Raw genomic sequence first — 20,107 nt, forward strand, 5'->3', positions numbered from 1 at the left:
TGGACAGCTCGCCCCAGCTCTGAGACAGCACCTCCGCGCAGGTGTGTGTGACGACAACAGTGTTTCTCATGGAGATATTTTTAGGGTTTGACCCTCTTATGGACCTTTCTCTCTCTACCTTTCAGCCTTGCTCATGCTATTCCTCCCTCCTGTCTTCTTTCCCCTCTGGATTCAGCTCAATTTCTCTGGCCCTTTTGAAGGAAGATTGAGGCAGGAGAAAGACAGCAGAGTGAACGGAGGCACGGACAGCACTGTCTCCTGGCTGCATACAGCCCTCAGCCCCCTGGACACGATCGTGGTCATGGCTGAACCCAGAGGTAGTCCCGCACTCCAGGGGACAGAGGTCAGTCCCGCCCAGCCAAGTGTGGGTCACCGCTCCCTCCGGTTGTGCCCTGGCTGACCGGGGCTCCCACATTCTGAATTCATTATTCAGCTGCAGACGCCAGGCCACTTTAGCTTCCCTTAATTAATTAAAATATCACATAATAATCATTCTCTGATTTAACATTCGGGAGACCCTGGCAAAGGCTGGGAATGAGGAAATTCATTAGAGGGGACTGTCACCGTCGATTGATTTGCTCATTCTTATTAATTTTTCCTGTGTCGTCCATCCCTGGGGGAGAGGGGAGGGCAAAGTTTTTTAAAGATAGAGGATTAATTTTACTGCAAAATCTGAAGAAGAAAAATCCATTTTGACTAAAAATCAGACTTTTTTTGAGCTAAGGTGGGAAGTGAGTACATTTGGGATTGAATACTGGCTTTCAGATGACCTCCCTTAAGCGCAGTTATAACCCCGTTCACAACAGAAGACTGAGATTCAGGCTGTCCACCACCTGCGGCATCAGCTCCAACTTGCCCTGATGGCAGTCAGGGGCGTGGCCTAAAACTACTCCCCTCTCTCCACCTGCTGCTATAGCTCCTGGCAACTACCACAGGTCACCACTCCCCTTCACAAGCTACCCTGCACTTCCCCATCCCTGCTCCTTCCTCATGCTGGTTCCCTAGCCCAGAATCCCTGGTACCCACTCCCATCCCCAACTCAATGCCTCCTCTTCCAGGAAGTCTTCTTTGATCACAAAGCAGACAGCTTGTGCTGCCTGGCAGGACTGTAGCTTCATCCCTCTCCCCTCTCCTGCCTGAGTCCCACCCTTCTTCATACCGATTTCTGCACCTTTCTGGCCTCCGTGTGCCTTTGAGAGATAACAGAGGACACAGCTCTCTGCATGAATGGATATCTGGGGTGTATATCCAGTGAGAGACACAAGTTCTGAGGGAGTTAGAAGGATCGGGCCTGCAGGAGGATTTTAGGACTGGCTAAAAATTGTGAGTCAGGTGTCCAGGTGGGGTTATGACCCGAACCCAGGTGTGAGGGGAACGGAGGATTCAGGCCGAAGTTGCTGAGCTGGGCAAGAAAAGGGCAAGATGCATCGGGGTCGTGGAGACGTATTGGTGGCCCCTGCTCCCACCCACAGCAGTGTTCCAGGGCCAGAGCGACCGCAAAACCACGAAGAGTGTCTCTAAAAACATTTATTTTTAGGCGCAGGGGTCAGGTAACATCATCACATTTATGACAATAGGGCAGAAAACACAGGCTCTGCCTGGTTGAAAAGTCATGAGGTTGGAACAATCCCGTTTTTCTGCCTGTTTGGTTTTGGTGAACATTTCGGAGAGGGCAACATGATTATAATTTTGCACATCCTTATGCCACGAACCCAGCCTCCTGCGGTTTCCATGTTCAGCTCTGCTCCACAAGTGCTCCAACCCCCTTCTCTCTGCATCTCGGCCCCCGCCTCCAGCTGTGACTGGGGACACGTGAGGCAGGTCAAGTGATTTCGCTGAATGTGTCCCTCACCAGATGCGGGACTATTCTAGCATCTTCTCCAGGGCCACAGCATCCCTGCTTCTCCTGATAGTTTCACTAAGTGCCTTTCCAAGCAAGTCTTCTAACTATTCACATTCCAAAAGACTTAGTGGCAGACGTTGGATACAGAAACCCCTGTGGTGAGGGGCAGGGGGCAGGGCGGGGAGGGCATCGGGGTGCAGGGTAGGGGACAGGAGTGGGGCCCTTGCAGCCCCACCCTCCAACCGACAAACACAGCTTCTAGTTAATTCATTTCAGCTCTGGTCTTATTCAAAGAAAGGGGTTCCAGATGTTTTAAAGTTTGCAAACCACCCATCTAGTTTCCTTCCCTTCTTATTCAAATGAGGAAAACTGGGGTCTGGAAGGTGAAGGGGACTTGCTTGAAGGCAGGTAGCAAGCCAGGGATGAATTCCTAAATGGACCTCATGTTTCTGGATCCCCAGGCCATGCTCCCGCCACTGAGGACACGGGGATGATGCCACCCCGCTATTTCAGATCTGGAATGGCCAGGCTCAAGGCAGAAAGTTTAACTCCAAAGAGGACTCCAGAATGTCATGCCTAGCGGGAATGGCATGGGAGTGTGCCGTAGAAGCTAAGCAGGAGTAAGATCCCCAGGGCCCCCGGAACCGGCCAGCACCTTCCTTTACACAGCTAGGAGATTACCCGAGCAGCAGCCCTGTGGCCAAGGAAGGGGGCTGACAAGGGCCAGGTGCCCTGAGTTCTGGTCCTTCTCAGAGGTCTTCAGACCTTGGGCAGGCGCCTCCCTCTCAGAGCCTGGTTTCTTCATCTGAAAAGGGGAGGGGGGGGACACCTATGTTCCCCCTGCCTGCTGTCTTCGAGTTGGGGTGACCACAGACAGAAAAGCACTTCATGAACTTGAAGGACAAGATACAAATGAGATCCCAATTCCGACTTAAAAAAATTTTTTTTGAATCACCTGAGGGATCTGTTTTTTCACCCAGGTATTAAATACTCCTCTTATTAAAAAAAGAGAAAGAAATAGGGGCGCCTGGGTGGCTCAGTTGTTAGGCATCTGCCTTCGGCTTGGGTCATGATCCCAGGGCCTACTCGGTGGGAAGCCTGCTTCTCCCTCTCCCTCTGCCCTGTTTGTGTTTCTCTCGCGCGGTGTCTCTGTCAAATAAACAGAGAAGATCTTTAAAAAAAAAAAAAAAAGAAAAGAAAAGAAAGTCAAAAGAAAGAAAGCCTTGTTTCTGGGTAAGGTCAAAACCTCTCTAAGTACAAGGTATTCGACTACACTCTAATCCCACAGCCCAGAGAAAGAAGCCCCTGACCCTGTTTCCTCAGTTTGACGTCCAGAAGACAGGGAGACTGCCCACCTGGTGAGAGAGTGCTGGGCTTGCTGACAAGGGGACGTCTTGGTCCCCAAACACCTAGCCAAGGACTCTATCTGTTTAAGGTGGGAAAATGGCAGGGAAAGGAGGAGCTCCGGCCAGCTCCACGGCCTAGTATGAAACCATGGCAACTGTTTTTGAGGGAATACCACTTAAAAAGAATGCTGAGACTTTGCCTCCCCTATTTTTCCCACAGGGTCACCTTACTCTAGGATGGCAGGACTTGAAGGGACATAGGAGGTATCTAGTCCGGAGGCCACATTCCCAGTGAGGATACAAAGGCCCAGAGAGGGGAGGGGCCCGTCCAGGTCACACAGCAAGTCGGAGAGCAGGCAGAGGACGGCATGATCCTACTCCCCCTCTCCCACAACACACACTAATCAGTCACAGACAAACGAGGTAAAGACTCCCGGCTGACACAGGCCTTCTTGTTCTAGCCCTTCAGAATTAACAAGCATACCGCCAGGTGACCTTTCCTGGGAGGGGTTAGGTAAAAAAGAATTCTCACAGAGCAATTCATTTCGAAAGTATAAAAAAGCCACATGCAGTCTGGTTTCCCAATGCTTGCCCTGCTAAAAACTACATCTGCATACGAATCTAGTTTGCATCTAATTTGTAAAAACATACAAAAGGGGTCATCTACAAACACGGTTTCTCCAACTCTTCACAAGGAAAACGATGCATGACTTGACTCTTCCAACCTCCCATCATCAATGTTTCTAAGACCCTAGAGGAAAGAGAGAAAAGGTTGAGAGGAAAGAAGCCTGATGTGTCACAATCAACTATGTGGTAAATGGAAAGGGTGGGGGGAATAATCCTTAACCCTAAATCTTCCTGGCCAGGGGAAGTGCTGCTGAGAAGGGAAGAAGGGCCTTGGGGGCATCCAAGAAGTACATGAGAGACCTGGGTAGACATTTCAGGGAGGAAGCGCTGAGCTTAATACAAGAAAGAACTTTCAACTACTGGAAAACCCAAAGATGGATGTCTTATAGTAGTGAGCTCCACAGCACTGGAAGTATGTAAGTGAGAGCTGGCCAGTACAGCATGTTATAGGGGGAACTGAAGAACTGCGTGGCAATGGTCTTAAAATACCATGGTTCTTTGTAGCTCCCTTTTGAAAACTCATCTATAACAGACTACATCCATAGCCTAGTACCATTGTGTATGTATTTTAAAACTATATATTATTAAAAATTGTATACATATTTAAAACATAAAATATGTATAGAGACACACATACATAGGTACATACATATAAATGCACACAAGCATGCAGGACAAAATTCCCGATACATGTTATAACAACATACACTAGTACATGCCCATAAATAGCAGAGTATCAGGAGGGCAACTTTAGGAACCCTCACCTGTCTGAATTCCTACTTGAGGATGTCCCCGCCTTCTCTCTCTGCGCCTGTTTCCCCCAAGCTCTAGCTACTTCCTCCACCATGCCACCTCCTCAGCAACCTCTCCTTTGCTGCCCCCAGTTCTAAACTGCCCCTCTGGCTTCAAACTCATACACGCCCCTCACTTCCTTAACATGGCACTTCTTGTATTTTAATGGTGGTCACTGTTTTGGTTTTCTGTGCACCCCACAGAATGGACGGAAGGTCCTGCACGTAGAGGGTATCCCACAACAGTGGTGAAATGGGAGAGAAAGTGGCTTACAGCCACAGCAAATTCATGTGTGCCTATCCCTGAGCTCCCATGACAGAGTAGCGCCCCCTACCGCATGGATGCTGGGACTGCCAGAGGTAAGACGATGTGTCATTCACCCTCTCCGAGCAGAATCTTTAAAGGGGATTGTGTATCTGTGGCTAAGTCTGTTGCTCATCCCCTCCGCCACAAGAATGAGCCTTGTGCACCTTGGGGCTGATCCTCTCGCTGGGTCCCTGTGTGATAAGACACATGGAGCAGAGCCACAGCCAGCCGACGGGCCACCACGACAAGGAATGTGAGCAACACAGAAACGTTGGTGGCTGTGCACCAGGCAGCTCCAGAGGTGGTCACGCAGCGCATGCTGGCTAATTAAGGGGCTTGTTTCCTAGGTTCACGGCCTACCTGTTGGCAGGGGACAGATGCAACCCCAGCTCTCACGCAGTGGCAGGGGCGGGGAGGCTGTAAGGACTACGAGCCAAGGGGCCAGGGGGATGCAGATTCTCTCTGACACGCTGTTGAGGCTGGTGGTGCTGAGGACAGGGAGGTGAGGCCTGGAGACAGCAGAGCTGCCAGCAAGGATGCACCTGGGGTCAGCAAATGGAGCTCAGACTGTCTCCTCTGCTGGCCTGTTTTCACATGGTGCTGTCACAGTGACAGTGTCTGCTGTCTCTGTGTCCCCTCTAGGACTTGAAGGAAATGTTCTTTCAGCTTCAGAAACACAAAGCGACAGCTGGTCTTCCCTACCTGTGGAAACCAACAATGTGCACAGCCCTTGCGTTTGCACACTCAGTGGGAGGCCCAGAGTGGTATGAGTGTCGAACGTACTAGAGATTCTACCTGCTAGCTGTAACATGTTCCTACTCCCTGTTTGGTATTCCTCTGGTTTCCTTGCTTTATGTATTTTTCTTCTTTGTTACTATGCATCTTAGCAGCCATTTCAATCTCTTGTGACACGAGTGTATATACACTGAAAATGACTTAGTCCATAACATGTACGTTACCGCATCACAGGCGGTCATCCGGAGCTGGGAGGCGGGGGGCTGTGTGTTTACTCAGATCTAGAACTGTCACCGTGCCATGCGACTGGGCCTCCCCAACCACGTTGGCTGAATGGCACAGGTACACTCCCTCATCTTCCTTCCTCAGAGGGTTGATCTAGAAGTAAAACAGGCAAGGTTATGTAGTTATATACGACATGGCAAAATCTCCTCCTTGCTTAGTTCCTAATGATATGTCTTATTCTTTTTTAAAATAAGATAAAGCTCTTCTTGCCTTGACTGCCATGAGTTAACGTTTCTTCTCTGTGTCCTCTCTGTGGTGGCCCTCATTTTAATGTTTCCTTTGCATTCCTGCCTTTTACTGTGAGCTACCTGATCCTTTCATTATACATAACAAGGAAATTACTTCGAGTTAAAAGAACAAAAGTCTCCTGAACAAGGAATGACCCTCAAGTGTTCCCACTGGAGACAGCCTTACAAAATAACACCAGGGAGAACATTTTCCCCATACACCTTCTTGTAATAAAGAGGGGAAGGTGCTTGATTTGAAAAAATCACACGGACTCGACTGCATTCTGAGTGTCTGAGCTGGGTGGAGAAGTCACCAAGCCAGGCAGAGATGGGAGTGCAAGGACAGCGCGGACCCCCTCCGCCCCTCCGGGAGCAGCCTGCTCTCACGCCCACACCTGCTCCCTCCTCTCTTGTTTCCTCTGGGCACAACCACCTCTGTCAGCCAGGAGCCACTCTACAGACCAGGCAGGGGGTATGCACACCACTCAGGGGGATGGGGTCACAGGGAAAAATCCATTTCTTGCCTTTCCCATTCTAGAGGCTGCCAGCATTCCTGGGCTTGTGGTCCTCTTCCTCCATCTTCAAAGCCAGAGAAGGTGGCTCCTGTCTTTCCCACACTGCCAGCTCTCTGGCTTCTTCCCTCCTGCTTCCCACTTCAGCATTTAAAGGGCTCTTGTGACTATATTGGACCCCTCCCCTCATAATCCAGGATAACTTCTTTATTAAAGTCAGCTGATGAGCACCCTTAGCTCCATCTACAACCTTTTTTTTTTTTTTAAAGATTTTATTTATTTATTTATTTGACGGAGAGAAATCACAAGTAGATGGAGAGGCAGGCAGAGAGAGACAGAGGGAAGCAGGCTCCCCGCTGAGCAGAGAGCCCGATGCGGGACTCGATCCCAGCACCCTGAGATCATGACCTGAGCCGAAGGCAGCGGCTTAACCCACTGAGCCACCCAGGCGCCCCTCCATCTACAACCTTAATCCCCTCTTGCATATAGCGTATCCACGGATTCCAGGGATTAGGACGGGGACATCTCTCTGGGGCCATAATTCTGACCACCGCTGAAGATCACTTATGCTCCTGGGGGTGAAACTTCCCTCACAGTTAGTGCAGGGTCCCACCAGAAAAGGATAAGAAGAACTTTGAAATGTATAATGTGCTATAAAAATATAAAGGGTGCTTTGTAAGAGCCGGTCAGTAATAGCCACTCATCCTAAACAAATGAGATACCCACCAAAATCCAGGCTGTGGCCTCGTGGACAGAAGGGCCCCCTCGCACCTGGACAGCGATATTGACATGGTCCCCGGGCAGGTCCTCCAGCACCTGGGTACCCTCAGGAGACTGTGTGACCTACAGAGGACAGAAAAACCAGGAGTGGTTTAGAAAAAGTGCCTCTGGGTAAGAACCTCATCACATACATCCCTGCTGTCTTCATCTTCCTACTGACTCAAAGGCCAGACCCTGGCCCCTCTCATTCCTATTAAAACGTCCGTGGCTTCATGAACCTAAATGTCTGTGCAGACAGCACCCCCTGCTGGAAAGTAACGATGCAGTCACCACCGCTATCTCTCAGAAGCAGTTCAGAGTTTCCTGGCCCTTAGTGGGGGCTGTTGACATAGGTGGACAATCATAGGCTGTGATCCACACCAGTCTCTCCAAAATTGACCTGCAGGAAGAGCTAGTGTTGGAATGGGATTTGGGTAGTCTTTCTAAAACCCAGATCCTGTGAGGTAGGCTCTTTGTTCCAGTGGATCTAGGAAAGATAAATAGATGAACTTTCTGGAGAGCAAAGTGGCTGAGGGGGCAAATGGCACAAAGAAGGATGGCGGCTCCCCTGCTCTGGGGAGAGCTGTGGGGTGGAAGTTTCGAAGCATAAGCCTGAAGGTAGAAGAGTGACAGGTAAGATCTCTTTTTAAACCCTCTGCTCCGCATATAAAGACAGACACATCAACACACTTAGAGGAAACACTTCTCTCTCTCTCTCTCACACACACACACACATACACACATACACACATATGGAATTCTTGGATGTAAATACCTTCCTCCATGTGATGACAGGGGTGGGCACAGCCCTCACCTCACAGGACAGGTACACCTGGGCCCCGGTGACATTGTGAACACTTCTGGGTGGTGTGACGACCACAGGAGCTGGAGGAAGACAAGAGATCACAACCTTTACCCTGCCAGGTTCCAAGCCATCGCACGTGGAAAATCCCCTGCTTGCAGAGAGCCTGTGGGGACGGTCCCCTGTGAGGGGAGCCGCAGCAGAGGAAAGCTCTCCACGCGCGAAGAGCACACTCAGAGGCCCGGAAGCATGTTTCCCTCAGACCCGGGGGGACGCCTCCATGCTGCCTCATCCAGCCCCTTTGTTCTACCAACAGGAAAACAGGGACCTGGAAAGGAAAGGTGACTTCCTAGATCGCCCGCCACGTCTGTGGCAGAGCCGGGGTCTCGCAACACTCCCGCCAAGGACCCCAGCTGCCATCTGCTTGCAGCTCAGCTACTCAAGACACAGAGCGGCTCAGGAGGGGCTGGTGTCACCTCCCCAGTGCCAAGTCTTGGAACAGATGGGCTTTTCTCCTTGCACGCGGAGGGCGGTCCAAAGAACAGGCCAAGCAGAACAGCTGTGTGTAAGCGCCCAGACCCCCTGCGGCCCGGCCCAGACGCTCATTTGCATATCGCAGACTCGCAGGCTCCTGGAGGCCCACGGTCCCCTCCCCAGGGGCAGGGCTGCAGGACCCGGAGGGCCCCCCCTTCACCAGAGTCGAGGACACCTGGAGAAGGGTTACTTCCAGGACTGCCATCCCCAGGCAACTGGGCTCTAGGCTGTCAGAGCATTACAGAAAGGAGAAGGGAGGGTGTGGGTTGGCTGGCTGAGGTGGGGACTTTGCAGGCATCTGGGTTAGAAGTGCTTACCTGACACCCCACACCGCCCTCCTCCTGGTACCCACCACATTATCTGCTCACACAGATGCTATAAGAATCAAGTCCGGCCACCTCGGTGTTTGGGCCCTGCGTCCTGTCCCTCAGTAGACCTGCCCGCACTGCATGGAAGGCACTCCCCAACTCCACGGGGGATGGCTCCCCCTCTTGCAGGACCTAGAGGGTTAGGGTACGTGTCCTAGTCCAGGACCAGCATGTCCGTACCCCTCTGAGCTGCTGGAGGATGGCCTGCTGGCAGTCCAGGTATGTCCACCGGCCTCCTCTAGACTGGGGCCATCTCTGCATCTGGCCCAGCAGTGTCTTGGACGAGATGCCGTGAGTAGGCCTGGGTGGGGGGAATCCTCCCTGCTCGGGTTTGCTCATCTGTTAAGATGGGGATAATGTCCCTTGCTCGTAGGGCCATTGAACTGATCTTACCATGTGATGAGTGTGACAGCAATGGTTTAAGTTAACAGGACATGTAAGTGGGCCTCAGAAGGCCTGGTATACACATGACTGGATGAAGGAACACATGGCGAATGAGGAGAAAAAAACATTCCTTCTCTGGCCATCAAACTGCAAGGGTCTACACTCTTGGGGCTTCCCCTGTGATTCATGGATGGCTCTGGAGAGGGAAAGGGACCTCACCTGCCTGGGTGCAGCTGCAATAAAAAAGAAGAGCAAAGGGAGGGAGGGAGAAGGCTGCAGGAGGAGGGGGAGGGAAAAGGGAGTGAAAGGGCACAGAAATAAGACTGGTCTGGCCCCTTCTGACAGAACTTGTCAAGTTGGTACCAAAAAAGATCTCTGGAAAATTGTCTTAGAACCAGAGTCTCAAACTGGAGTGGCCCAACTTCTCAAGATCCTATGCCTGACCATCTGGGATCTACTTGCATGCCTCCACTGACAGAGAACTCACTACCTGAAGAGCGAGGCATTCCATCCTAGGAGAGCTCCATTGGTAGGAAAGCTTGTTTTCCTTCATCTGGAGCTAAAACCTATCTCCCTGTAACTCCCACATGTTGATCCCAGGGCTGCCGGACTGGAGCCCTATGGCCCCCTGGGTGCCCCACTAGCCTCCACTGAATACAGACACTATGCTCCCTGCCCCCAGGCTGCTTTCTTCCCCCTTATCCTGGTCACCCCAGTCCTTTAGTTGTGCCCATTTGATTGCCCCCTGAGCATCATGGCTTTACCCACAACACTGAGTGTAGCCAAAGCCCTCTAATGAACTAAGGTCCTAGGCCTCTAACATCTCCCAAAGCAGCCAAGCCACCTGCAAAACTGCCACAAAGAACCACTGCACTCCTGCTTTCCAGTGGGGGGGGGGGGCATCTGCAATATGACAAAGAGAGTCTAATTTATCCTCACCCTCCCGCCAACATGCCCTCCCCCCCTGGAGCCCAACAGTCTTCAAATGGCTCACTGGGGGAACAATCAGAACCGTATCATATTCCAAAGCCCTCAATGGATTCCAAAGGGACACTCAATCAACATGTTTTACTTTCATTCATGTAAAGTCATAAATTTTAAATGAGATTTCATCAATCCCTTTCAGGCCTAAATGAATAAACCAGTAAATCACATTTCAACGGTCTCTCTCCTCAAATTTCCCTCTCCCTCCTTTGAACACTGTCCTGGAAATGCTGTCTTTGCTACTGATCTTGTGGCAGAAAATAGCACTTGTTTGACAAAGGAGCCCCCAGCTTTCGATGATAAAGTAACATTCAAATTTTTATTTATTTTAAAATTTACATATAGCATATTTATTCCTTGTGGAATATAGCTCTTGGGTTTTGACAAAGGCCTACGGTCGTGTAACCACCACCACAACCAAGATCTAGAAGAGTCCAGTCCGTGTCAAGAAATTTCCTCAGGCTGCTCCCTGTCATAGTAATCTGGTTTTAATATTAACATATCTGCTTTTAAATGTAAAATGTTTTTATCCATAATAGCCCTTCGGAATCAGCCATCATCATCATCATCATCATCATCACAGCAATAACAGTGATAATGCCACCACCTAATTCTGAGAGCCTGCTGTGTGCTAGGCACTCTCGTCTGCTCACAGAGATTAACCTGTTCTATCTTTCCAGCAATTTCATCAGCTGTGGAGCTAGGTAGGATTCCTTGGGTTTAGACAGTTGGGCAAGTCTTGGAGTGCAGGTTCTAGCTCTGAGATTTGTCCCAAAGTCTTGCCCTCTACTCAGATGACACTTCCATGTACCCTGCTCAGCCAGTGCTTTTATCCCCATTTTACGGACAAGAAAACCAAGGCTCAGAACAGTGAAGCGCCTGGAGGAGCAGGGACTCAAACCCAGGTACCCTGATTCCATCAACTCTTCACTGAGTTTTAAAGTGAATCATCTGTTGTCTGGATGGACTCCATTCCAGAACAAGAATGAGTTCCTTAGGGACTGTGTTGGGGGAGCCCCAAGACAATTCCCAGGTTGAGTGATTTGCTAGGAGGACTCATAGGCCTCAGTAGTATGACTCAGAGTTTGACTTACTACTGTGACAGGAGACAAAGCAAACAGCAAAAGGAAAAGCGGCTCACAGGGTAAAGACAGGGAGCCCAGGCACAAGCTTCCACGCGCTGCTCCCAAAGGACCCCACAGGACACCCTGGATCCCCCAGCCGTGAATGGTGACAACACGTGTGAAACGCTATCTGCCAGGGAGGCTCACTGGAGACTCCGAGTCCGGGATTTTTGTTGAGGTCAGGTCACCAGGGCCCCCTTGCTCAGCATGTACCCAAATTCCAGGATCCCGGAAGGAAAGCAGGCATGCAGCATAAAAAACGGTGTTGGCCCAAACAGCTCAGGCCAAAAGTCACTCTTATCACTGAGGGAACAGCGGGAACTGTCCCCAAATCCAAGTTCCCAGACGCCAGCCAAGGGTCAGCCTGGCCAGCAGGCCCTTCTAAGGATAGTCTCAAGCCTGCTTTGTTTACTCTCTTCTGCATAGGAAAAAATCCTCCATACACCCCCCCCCCCCGGGAGCAGCTCTCGTGAAAACACTATTAAATGGGTGATATGTCATCTATACTCACAGGACATTCATCTTATTGTCCCTGATGGCTCATTTGAGTGTGGTGCTGGGCTGTTCAATGTCATGACTACCACAGGCAGGATGCACCCAGGTTCAAATCCTGTCTCTGCCACGCCCCAGTGCTGCGACTTGGTCTCAGTTTCTTCTTTAAAATGGGCACAGGCACCTGTTTTTCTTCTTCTCCCCTCTCCTCTCCTCCTCTCTCCATAAACTCCTGGGAGGAGGAAATACAAGACCCCTTGCAAACTGTAAAAGACTTCCACAGAGAGACCTGAGGACTTGACTGGCTGTTCTGCCTCACGGGGATCTCCTCAAAGTGCCTGGCCTGCTCCAGAGTCCCTCCTGGCTCCAGAGAGCAGGCGCTGGGTGGGCTCTGCCGGGAGGCTCTAGAGGCCATGCCCACAGCCCTCGTTCTGGAGAGCCTGGGGCACAGCCTGTCACCTCACGTTTGCACTTTCTTTTCTATCTGCTTGTAACAAGAGTAATGTGGATTTCAAGAGGGAGCTTGGTGCCTGGTGGGTGCCTGTGGACATGCCAGCTTCGTCTCTCTAGCTCTTTCTTGCTAAGGACTTGTCTCCTTCTGTCCCTGCCAGCAACAGCTCAAGAAAAGCTGGGAGGGCACCAATCCACCCATCAGGTGACGGAATAGTCACCCACAGGTGTACCCACCTGCGATGGGGTCCCAGTGCCAACCACAGGGACTTGGACAAGCCATTAACCATTTTGCTCTTGTCTGCAAATGAAGACAGTGACTGCTACCCCACATCCTCTGGGGTGAAGGGAGAGGACGGATGTGACTGAATTATTAACCATGGGGGTCTGTACGAGTGAGAGGGGCCGACGGTTATTCAGTGTGTGGAGATCTGTTCCACCCCAACATGGTCAACCTAGGTATGTCCTTGACGGCTAGAATGTAAGATCTTCGCACATGCTTCTGAGGTTTCTTTCAAGTTAATGGTGCCCAGGAAAGAAAGAATTTCAAAAGTCATCCCCCAGGACCCCATCTGCTTGTACAAAGAAGTGCACAACCGAAGAGTTTAATCATCGACACATTGAGCGCGGCCCTGATAATTTATGCTAATAGTCATTTTCGGGTGTGGAAGGAGAAACAGCTTAAGCCGGCTTCCTGCAGCCTGGGCCTCCCACCCCCTCCCTCAGCATGAAAGGCTTTTGAGCACGAGGCCCCCCCTTCTTTGTCCCTCTCACAAAGTGGCGTTCACAGCCTCTCCTGGTTACCTGGTAACGCGCGCCTTGCACAGACTGCGATTTCTAAGCAGAGCCCGAATGTCAACGGAGGGTGGTGAATTTTCTAAGATTCAGGATCTCAGGAGCTCACTGAAGCTTTGGGGCCTGGTGCCCTGGTGGGTAGTGGCCCGGGACCCTGTTCCAACCTAATTTAGCATTCAGAACCTGCTATCAACCTGCTACCTCCAGGATCCCACCCCTCTCCCGTCGGCCAACGGTCAGGATGCATGCACAGCTTTTTCAAGTAATGACAGTGGTGACAACAACGCCATGCCACTTAACAGCAAAGAAATGAAACCAGTAACTTAGTACAGGACAAAGCTTCACCCCTCAGCCAGGGCTTGAGGCTGGCCATGCCCCTGCCCACGCCACTCTGAGCCTCGCCACCTTCCCCAACCATGACCCTGGGGAGCTGCCCAGCAGCCGAGGGTCACACCCACCAGGGGATGTCCCCTACCTGCTTTTATCTTCCCATCCCCCTTTCTCCCCAAGAATTTTCTACAAGTCCTCCAGGGTTCCCCGAGATGTCTTCCCTTCTGTGAAGCGATCCCCACTTCTCTCAGGGGCCATCCCCCAGTGCTAAGCAGGGGAGCCAGCAGCAGGCACTGGGGGGAAAACAGGAGGGCGATGGATCGGGACCAAAAAACCCTTCAAGATTCAAGGGTGGCCAATTTGGAGCCCCTTCCTAATCAGGTGGCCAGAGAGCTAGAGGTGTGTGGCTCTGCCTGAAAAGGGCCAGGTATACCCAGGCTGGGGCCCCACCTCGGCTAGGAGCTAGTCACGCAGCTCCCTGGAATTCCCTTCTGTGTGCCTCAGTTTCCCCTTCCATTAAATCAGAGTGAGATCAGGCCAGGGTAGTTGTGAAAACTGAGTAGGAAGATGGGAGGCAAGAGCGATTCCCAACAGTAAAGAAGGAATAGTTTATAAAAAAAAAAGGATTCATATGCTGGAATTGGGCATGTCTTCATTCAATGTGTTAATCAAAGGATTGCCCTAATTATTAGGCATGGGGGGGGCGGTTTCAGAGCATAGGCAAAGGCCAGAATTTAAGCCTGAAAGTGGTTTGCAAACGCCCCTCCGAAGTATGAGTGAGAACACTTCTCAACCTGTGCGGAACCTGATAAATATTTATCGAGGTCTCGTTCCGTTCAAGTCAGGTGCTCGCTTACTGAAGGGTAGGTGAGAGCCGGGGAGGGGTGATTTTATTAACCATATTGAGGCAGAACAGCTGCTGCTAAGACTCAGCCCATTTCCCTTTCACCAGGGTCCCTGGGGGCATTGTTAAAAAGTGCCCCTGCTGCGTCCTCTCAATAAAGGATGGCTTTGGGGCAACCCAGAATGAGGTGCCGCTGGGGCTGGCTGGGAAAGATGTCCCTGTCCACACTGCCACGCTTCCCCAGGACACCAGCGCAGGGCCACACAAACATTTCAGGACACAAAGAGAGGGGACAACAGTGCCCGGGGCTGTGGCAGATGACACAATTGCGGTGGGGGGAGGGGAGGAGAGCTGAATTCTGGGGAGGCCCGTTGCCTGTCACTAACGGGATCATTAAAAGCAGTTTCTGACTTTCCTTCCTTTTGGCCCCTTGGACATCTTTCCTCGCCGGGCCTGTGCCTGGGGTGGGCCTCAGAGCCCATAGATCAGAGTGGAGGGGCTGTCACATTTACTTGTCATTTGGTAATTTTCAATGAATTAGGGGTATGGGGTTGCCATCTGCCATCTGGCCGTGCTCTCGTAACCATGGCAACCACCACCTGCCTGACTTAACATTCTCAAATCCTGTCCTAAAAGAACACTACAGAGGGCACTTGGGTCCTGGATGCTGGTCAGGCTTTACTGGTCACCCTGGCTGTGTCCCCTGCCCTCTGGGTCTCAGGCTCCTCTGCAGCAGAGCAGATTCCGTCTGTATGTCTTCAAGGAGGCTCGGCCTCAGGAACAGAACAACACTCCAGGGAGAAATCATCTGAGACTATCAGCATCCGTTAGATCCTGGGGACTTGGTCAGCATTTCTTGCGTCTCCAGAGTGTGGAGTGAAACTGTGACTTGTCTGGAGACAAAGAGAACTGCCTGTGAATTAACTGCTAGGGAAGGCAGATGATAAAAAGGAGTGAAAGGAACTGGAGAAAGGAAGGAGGCAGGACTGTTTAAATGCCACAGACCAGAAACAAAGATTCCAAGTGGAAGGGACCTCAACCGTGGCTCCACAGGGCTGACGGGGCCCAGAGAGGGGCAGGGACCTGCCCAAGGTTGCTCAGGGAACCAGCAGCAGCAGATCGGGAAGCACTTGCCAGCTCTTTCCTCCACTGGAAGCCCCGGCCAGGAATAGCCAAAAATGTCTTTCCCATGCTGTGGGACTGCCTCAGCCCCCTCAGTGGGCAACGGATCGGTTTTGTGATGCCCAGGACAGGAGCCTTCTTTCCCCATCCCCAGCAGCCCGCTGGGTCTCCTGCACTTCAGTGCACGTACCTGGAATGCTTGGGCGGAAATAATACTAGAATTTCTCCAAGGCCTGGAAAAGGTTGTCCCCTACCCTCAAGGCTTCCCTGTCGGAGCTAAAGTCATTACACCGACTTACGCATTTAGGTCTAGATTCGGGTCTCCAGGCCTAAGTCAGAACCTCAAGCCAGGTTCCTTGGAACTTCCGGTCCACAAGCTCACTCACCCTCAACTCTCCACTGCCCGCTCCAGGCAGTGAAGACGGGGCAGCTCTCCAAAACCTAATGGGCCTCAGGGTGCTCCACTGGGCATCCATATACTGATGTTGTTGTTTGAGTTTTAAAAAGTTACTTATAGAGATGGGCAATCACGGCACCCATACATGACTTTCCTGGGACCGTAATGAACCTGAAGCTTTTAGGAACCCAGCAATGAATACATTTCCATTCCTTTACCCACCAAATCATATGAGCCTTAGACCCACAAAACCCAGGTTTGGCCCTGATGGCACCATCATCTTTTCAGAACTTAGGTCCTTAAAGATCTTACCTGTCCTGGGTGGGAGATTCCTCAGGGTCTCCCAGCAGGGCCCTAACCTGGGGTTCTCGCCCAGTGATTCCTGACGCCCTGTCTGGAGCTCCTCCTCCTCTGGCATCTTCATCTTACCTCCCTCTCCGCTCCCAAACCTGACCCTGGCCTGGCTCGCTGCTGGTCTCGGGGGACTTACACCCAGCAGGACATCCCCTCCCCCAACTCCCAGTCTGGTGGAGGCATGCATGGCAGGCCTGCACAGAACTGCACGCCTTTTGGTAGTTAAGTACCAAAAGAGGCAGTAGGCTCACCAAAATTCTGACCAGCTCAAGGGCTTGTATCTCCATGAGCCTGGGAAGGGGTGAAGGATGTGGATTCCTGCCCCAGTCTCCTGGCGAGGTAAGAAAAACTACTTCCGAAGGGGAAACTGAGGCTCTCAGTCATGGTGCATGCAGGCATCCTCTGCCCCACATTCCAGAGGGCTGGGTTCCCCTTTTCTCCTCCTGTCCCAGCACCGCATGGCGGAAGCCAGACTCACCAAATTCGCAGGGGCCCTCCCACGCCTTGTGCAGGTGGCCGAGGTGCAGGCGGGGCGCGTGCCGGGCGCGCAGGCGCAGCGCGCAGATGCTGGGGTAGGAGCGGCCGTCGGAGCCGCAGACGGCGCCGCGCTGCGCGCACACACAGAGCCCCGTGCCCTCGGGCGCCGCCCCCGCGGCGCGGCTGGCGCACACCAGGCCGGGGCCACAGCGCGCGCCGGCCCGCCCCCCGCAGCTCGCGCCCTCTGCGCCCAGACAGCGCACGCAGCAGCCGCACTCGTCGCGCGCGGCGATCCCGGGCGCAGGGCAGCGCGCGGGCGCCGGGCAGCGCTCCGGCAGGCACGGACCGCACTCGGGGCGCCGGCCGCCGGTGGCGCGGAATCCGAGACCTGGGGCCAGCGGCGGCAGCAGCAGCACCAGCAGCAGCGGGAAGAGCGAGGGTGAGCGTGGCATGGTCTGCTTCGCGACGGCAGTGGCGCCTCTGCTTCGCGCTGTGCTTTGCGCGCGCCGCCACCCCGCCCGCCTCCCGGCCGCTGATTGGCCGGGCCTCCGCCGCGGGGCGCCGCAGCCGGCTGCCGGGGCCCGGGAGCAGCGCGGCGGGGTGGGCTTGCGGACGCCCGGGTTCCCAGCTAGAGTGATGTCCCGACACCTGCTCTCGTGGACCCAGTGGCCTCTTGGAAAAACTGTCCCACTCCGGGCGGGAACTTGCTCGAGGTCGCTCAGGTAGCGCCAGGATCCAGATCCAAGGCTAACTCCAGATTTTATGTACTTTGATCCCCCCAGAAGGACGCGCTTCGTAATTTTATTTTGCATTTGGTAGTTTCAAAGTTTTATTTTAAAGAGGGAATATGCGGTTTAAAATTTCAGAGGTTACAGATAGGTGTAATGATGAAAAGAGTTTCCCTTCCATCCTGTGACCCAGTGTCCCAACCCAACCTCAGGACGCCGCTTGTTATCAGATTCTTGTGTCTTTGCAGAAATTTTGTGTGCCCATTAAAGCCTGTATGATTGTAGAGCTCCTCCCTTTAAACACAGATACACGCACACACAGAGACATACACACACACAGAGAGAGTAGTATGCCCTGCGCATTATTCTGCACTTGGTTTTTCCATCTATGCTTATTTCCCATAGCTCCCCTACCTCTTATCATTTCTTGTACAAACAATGGAGCATTGTTTAATTGTTTTTCTCCCCTGAATGCTACTAAAGTCATGGTCTGTTTCACAGTCAAAAGTGACTATGGTGGTGATGAGATCTGGTGATCTGTTTTGGACTGGTCTCAGGCTTTTAAACTTGGCGCCGTGCTTAATTGCACAAAAAACGCAATCAGTTAGCCAGTTGTTTTGTGTGCTTTTGTTAGTAGGAGTAGTGCTGTGATGTATGTCCTGACCCACGTCTCCCGTTAGTTGGGGGTGGAAAGACATGATAGCATGTAGCCAGCTAAGTATTCCTGCGCCGCCTGCCGACTGTCAGGCTCTGTATATCCCATCCCTGGCCCAGCCCTGTGGGGGGGGGGGGACACACACAGGAACACCTACGGGTTCCTGATTGCTGGAGTTGGTTGTGTGGCCGCATGAAGGCATGGGATGGGAGGGGAGGACTTGCTGACCCAGTTGTATGGATGGCTTTTCCTGCTCACCCTTTAATCCTCATTTGCCTTGTGGGGTTTCTTCCTTTTCCCAACGCTTAGAGTTGGAGAAACCTCTTGGTTTGGTGTCCATTTCCTTGAAAATGGCCTGCGAGCCCGTAGCCCAATGAACTCTGGTTCCCACACTGTGGGCACATCTGTGGGCCCCTTAAGATTATAGGAAAAAGAAAAGATGAGTTCTCCTGGCAGGGAAGGGGGTTGAGGCCCCTCTATTGTCCACCAGGTAGTGAGCTTCCTTGATGTTCTGTGTCCTCTGCTCACGGCTGGCACACACGGGAGGCTAGCCTATCCAGCACCTCAGGTGGGTGCACGCACACTCAGCAGCTGCTGAAGTGGCATGAATGTCCCAGTCTGAGGAGTTAAGGTGAGGAGAGCTTTCTCCATAAATGGGCCACGGTCTTGAATCTCAAGCTTAGCCATCAGACCAGTCAGAAAAGACATTGATCCAGGCTGAGAGAAAAAATCTCTGTCTCCAGGTCTCTGGTGGGACATTCCAGAGCAGAGAGAGGGGTGGGTTTTCATGCATGAGGGGTGGGAGTTATGGAGGGACAGATTTCAACTCAGTCCTGTGTAAAAAGGAACATCACAAGATATGGAGCTCTGCAAAAATGAAATCAGATGCTGAGCTGCCAAGATATGATAGAGGGTTTGCCCTCCTGCTGTAAACAATTATAAAACCCACACAAATGAACACAACAACAGTGTGTAGGTACTGGTCTTGGAATGGGGATATCTGGGGGGACCCAGATGAAGCAGATGAAGTTGAGAATCTTGAGCTCTGAGTTATTCTGAGCCTTCCCCACCCCCACTGGAAGCAGTCTGCAGATTATGTCTGAGATTTGCTTTCCCTTGTTTAAGGACCCTGTAAAGGGCTGTTTCCTCGCAAGTCATAACTTTTCTCTTCAAGACCTACCCCACATGCCTCTTGTCATCACTAGACTCACAACTGGCATTAGAGTTCCATATGCTTGAGAAGGGCAAGTACAAACTCCAGTGTGAGAGAATATAGCTTCTGTACCACAAGAACGCCAAGATTTTGCTAAATTACATTGTAGCAACTTGGGGAGTATGTGCCAGAATGGATTCTAAGGATGGAAGACCAAAGAGAACAGAAAGTAACTTTTACTGAGTCCATAGAGGTGCACTTACCTGAGATTCTGGATTCAGTGTGTTGGCCTGTGTAGCTCGAAGTGACTCTGTCTTTACTAAGCTGTTTAAGTGAAACTGAGCCTTAATGATGATCTGCATTTAGTTAATTTGAGATGCCAGTACTTCCCTAGTGTGTTGCAAAGGAAGAGATGAAAAGGCTTAGAGGTAGCGGTGCTTGGGTGGCTCAGTGGGTTAAGCCTCTGCTTTCTGCTCAGATCATGATCCCAGGGTCCTGGGATTGAGCCCCACATCGGGCTCCCTGTTTGGTAGGGAACCTGCTTCTCCCTCTCCCTGCTGTTCCCACAGCTTGTGAGCACAAGCACTCTCTCTCAAATAAATAAATACATCTTTATTTTAAAAATGTGCAGTGGGTGCCTGGGTGGCTCAGTGGTTAAGCTGCTGCCTTCGGCTCAGGTCAT

General features: G+C 51.9%; 1 protein-coding gene across 1 annotated transcript; it reads right to left on the minus strand.

Moving 5' to 3' along the window:
• Positions 1 to 1,512: 1,512 nt before the first annotated feature.
• On the minus strand, positions 1,513 to 17,389 carry IGFBPL1 (insulin like growth factor binding protein like 1). The gene is made up of 5 exons (XM_082695091.1): positions 16,891 to 17,389; positions 8,208 to 8,317; positions 7,400 to 7,516; positions 5,874 to 6,027; positions 1,513 to 3,940 (listed from the first exon to the last, which is right to left on the minus strand). Exons 1-4 carry the CDS (start codon positions 17,339 to 17,341, stop codon positions 5,878 to 5,880), a joined length of 828 nt encoding a protein of 275 aa, XP_082551217.1. The 5' UTR covers positions 17,342 to 17,389; the 3' UTR covers positions 1,513 to 3,940; positions 5,874 to 5,877.
• Positions 17,390 to 20,107: the final 2,718 nt, after the last annotated feature.

This window comes from Mustela nivalis (assembly GCF_964662115.1).
Source record: "Mustela nivalis genome assembly, chromosome: 13".
Lineage (NCBI taxonomy): Eukaryota > Metazoa > Chordata > Mammalia > Carnivora > Mustelidae > Mustela > Mustela nivalis.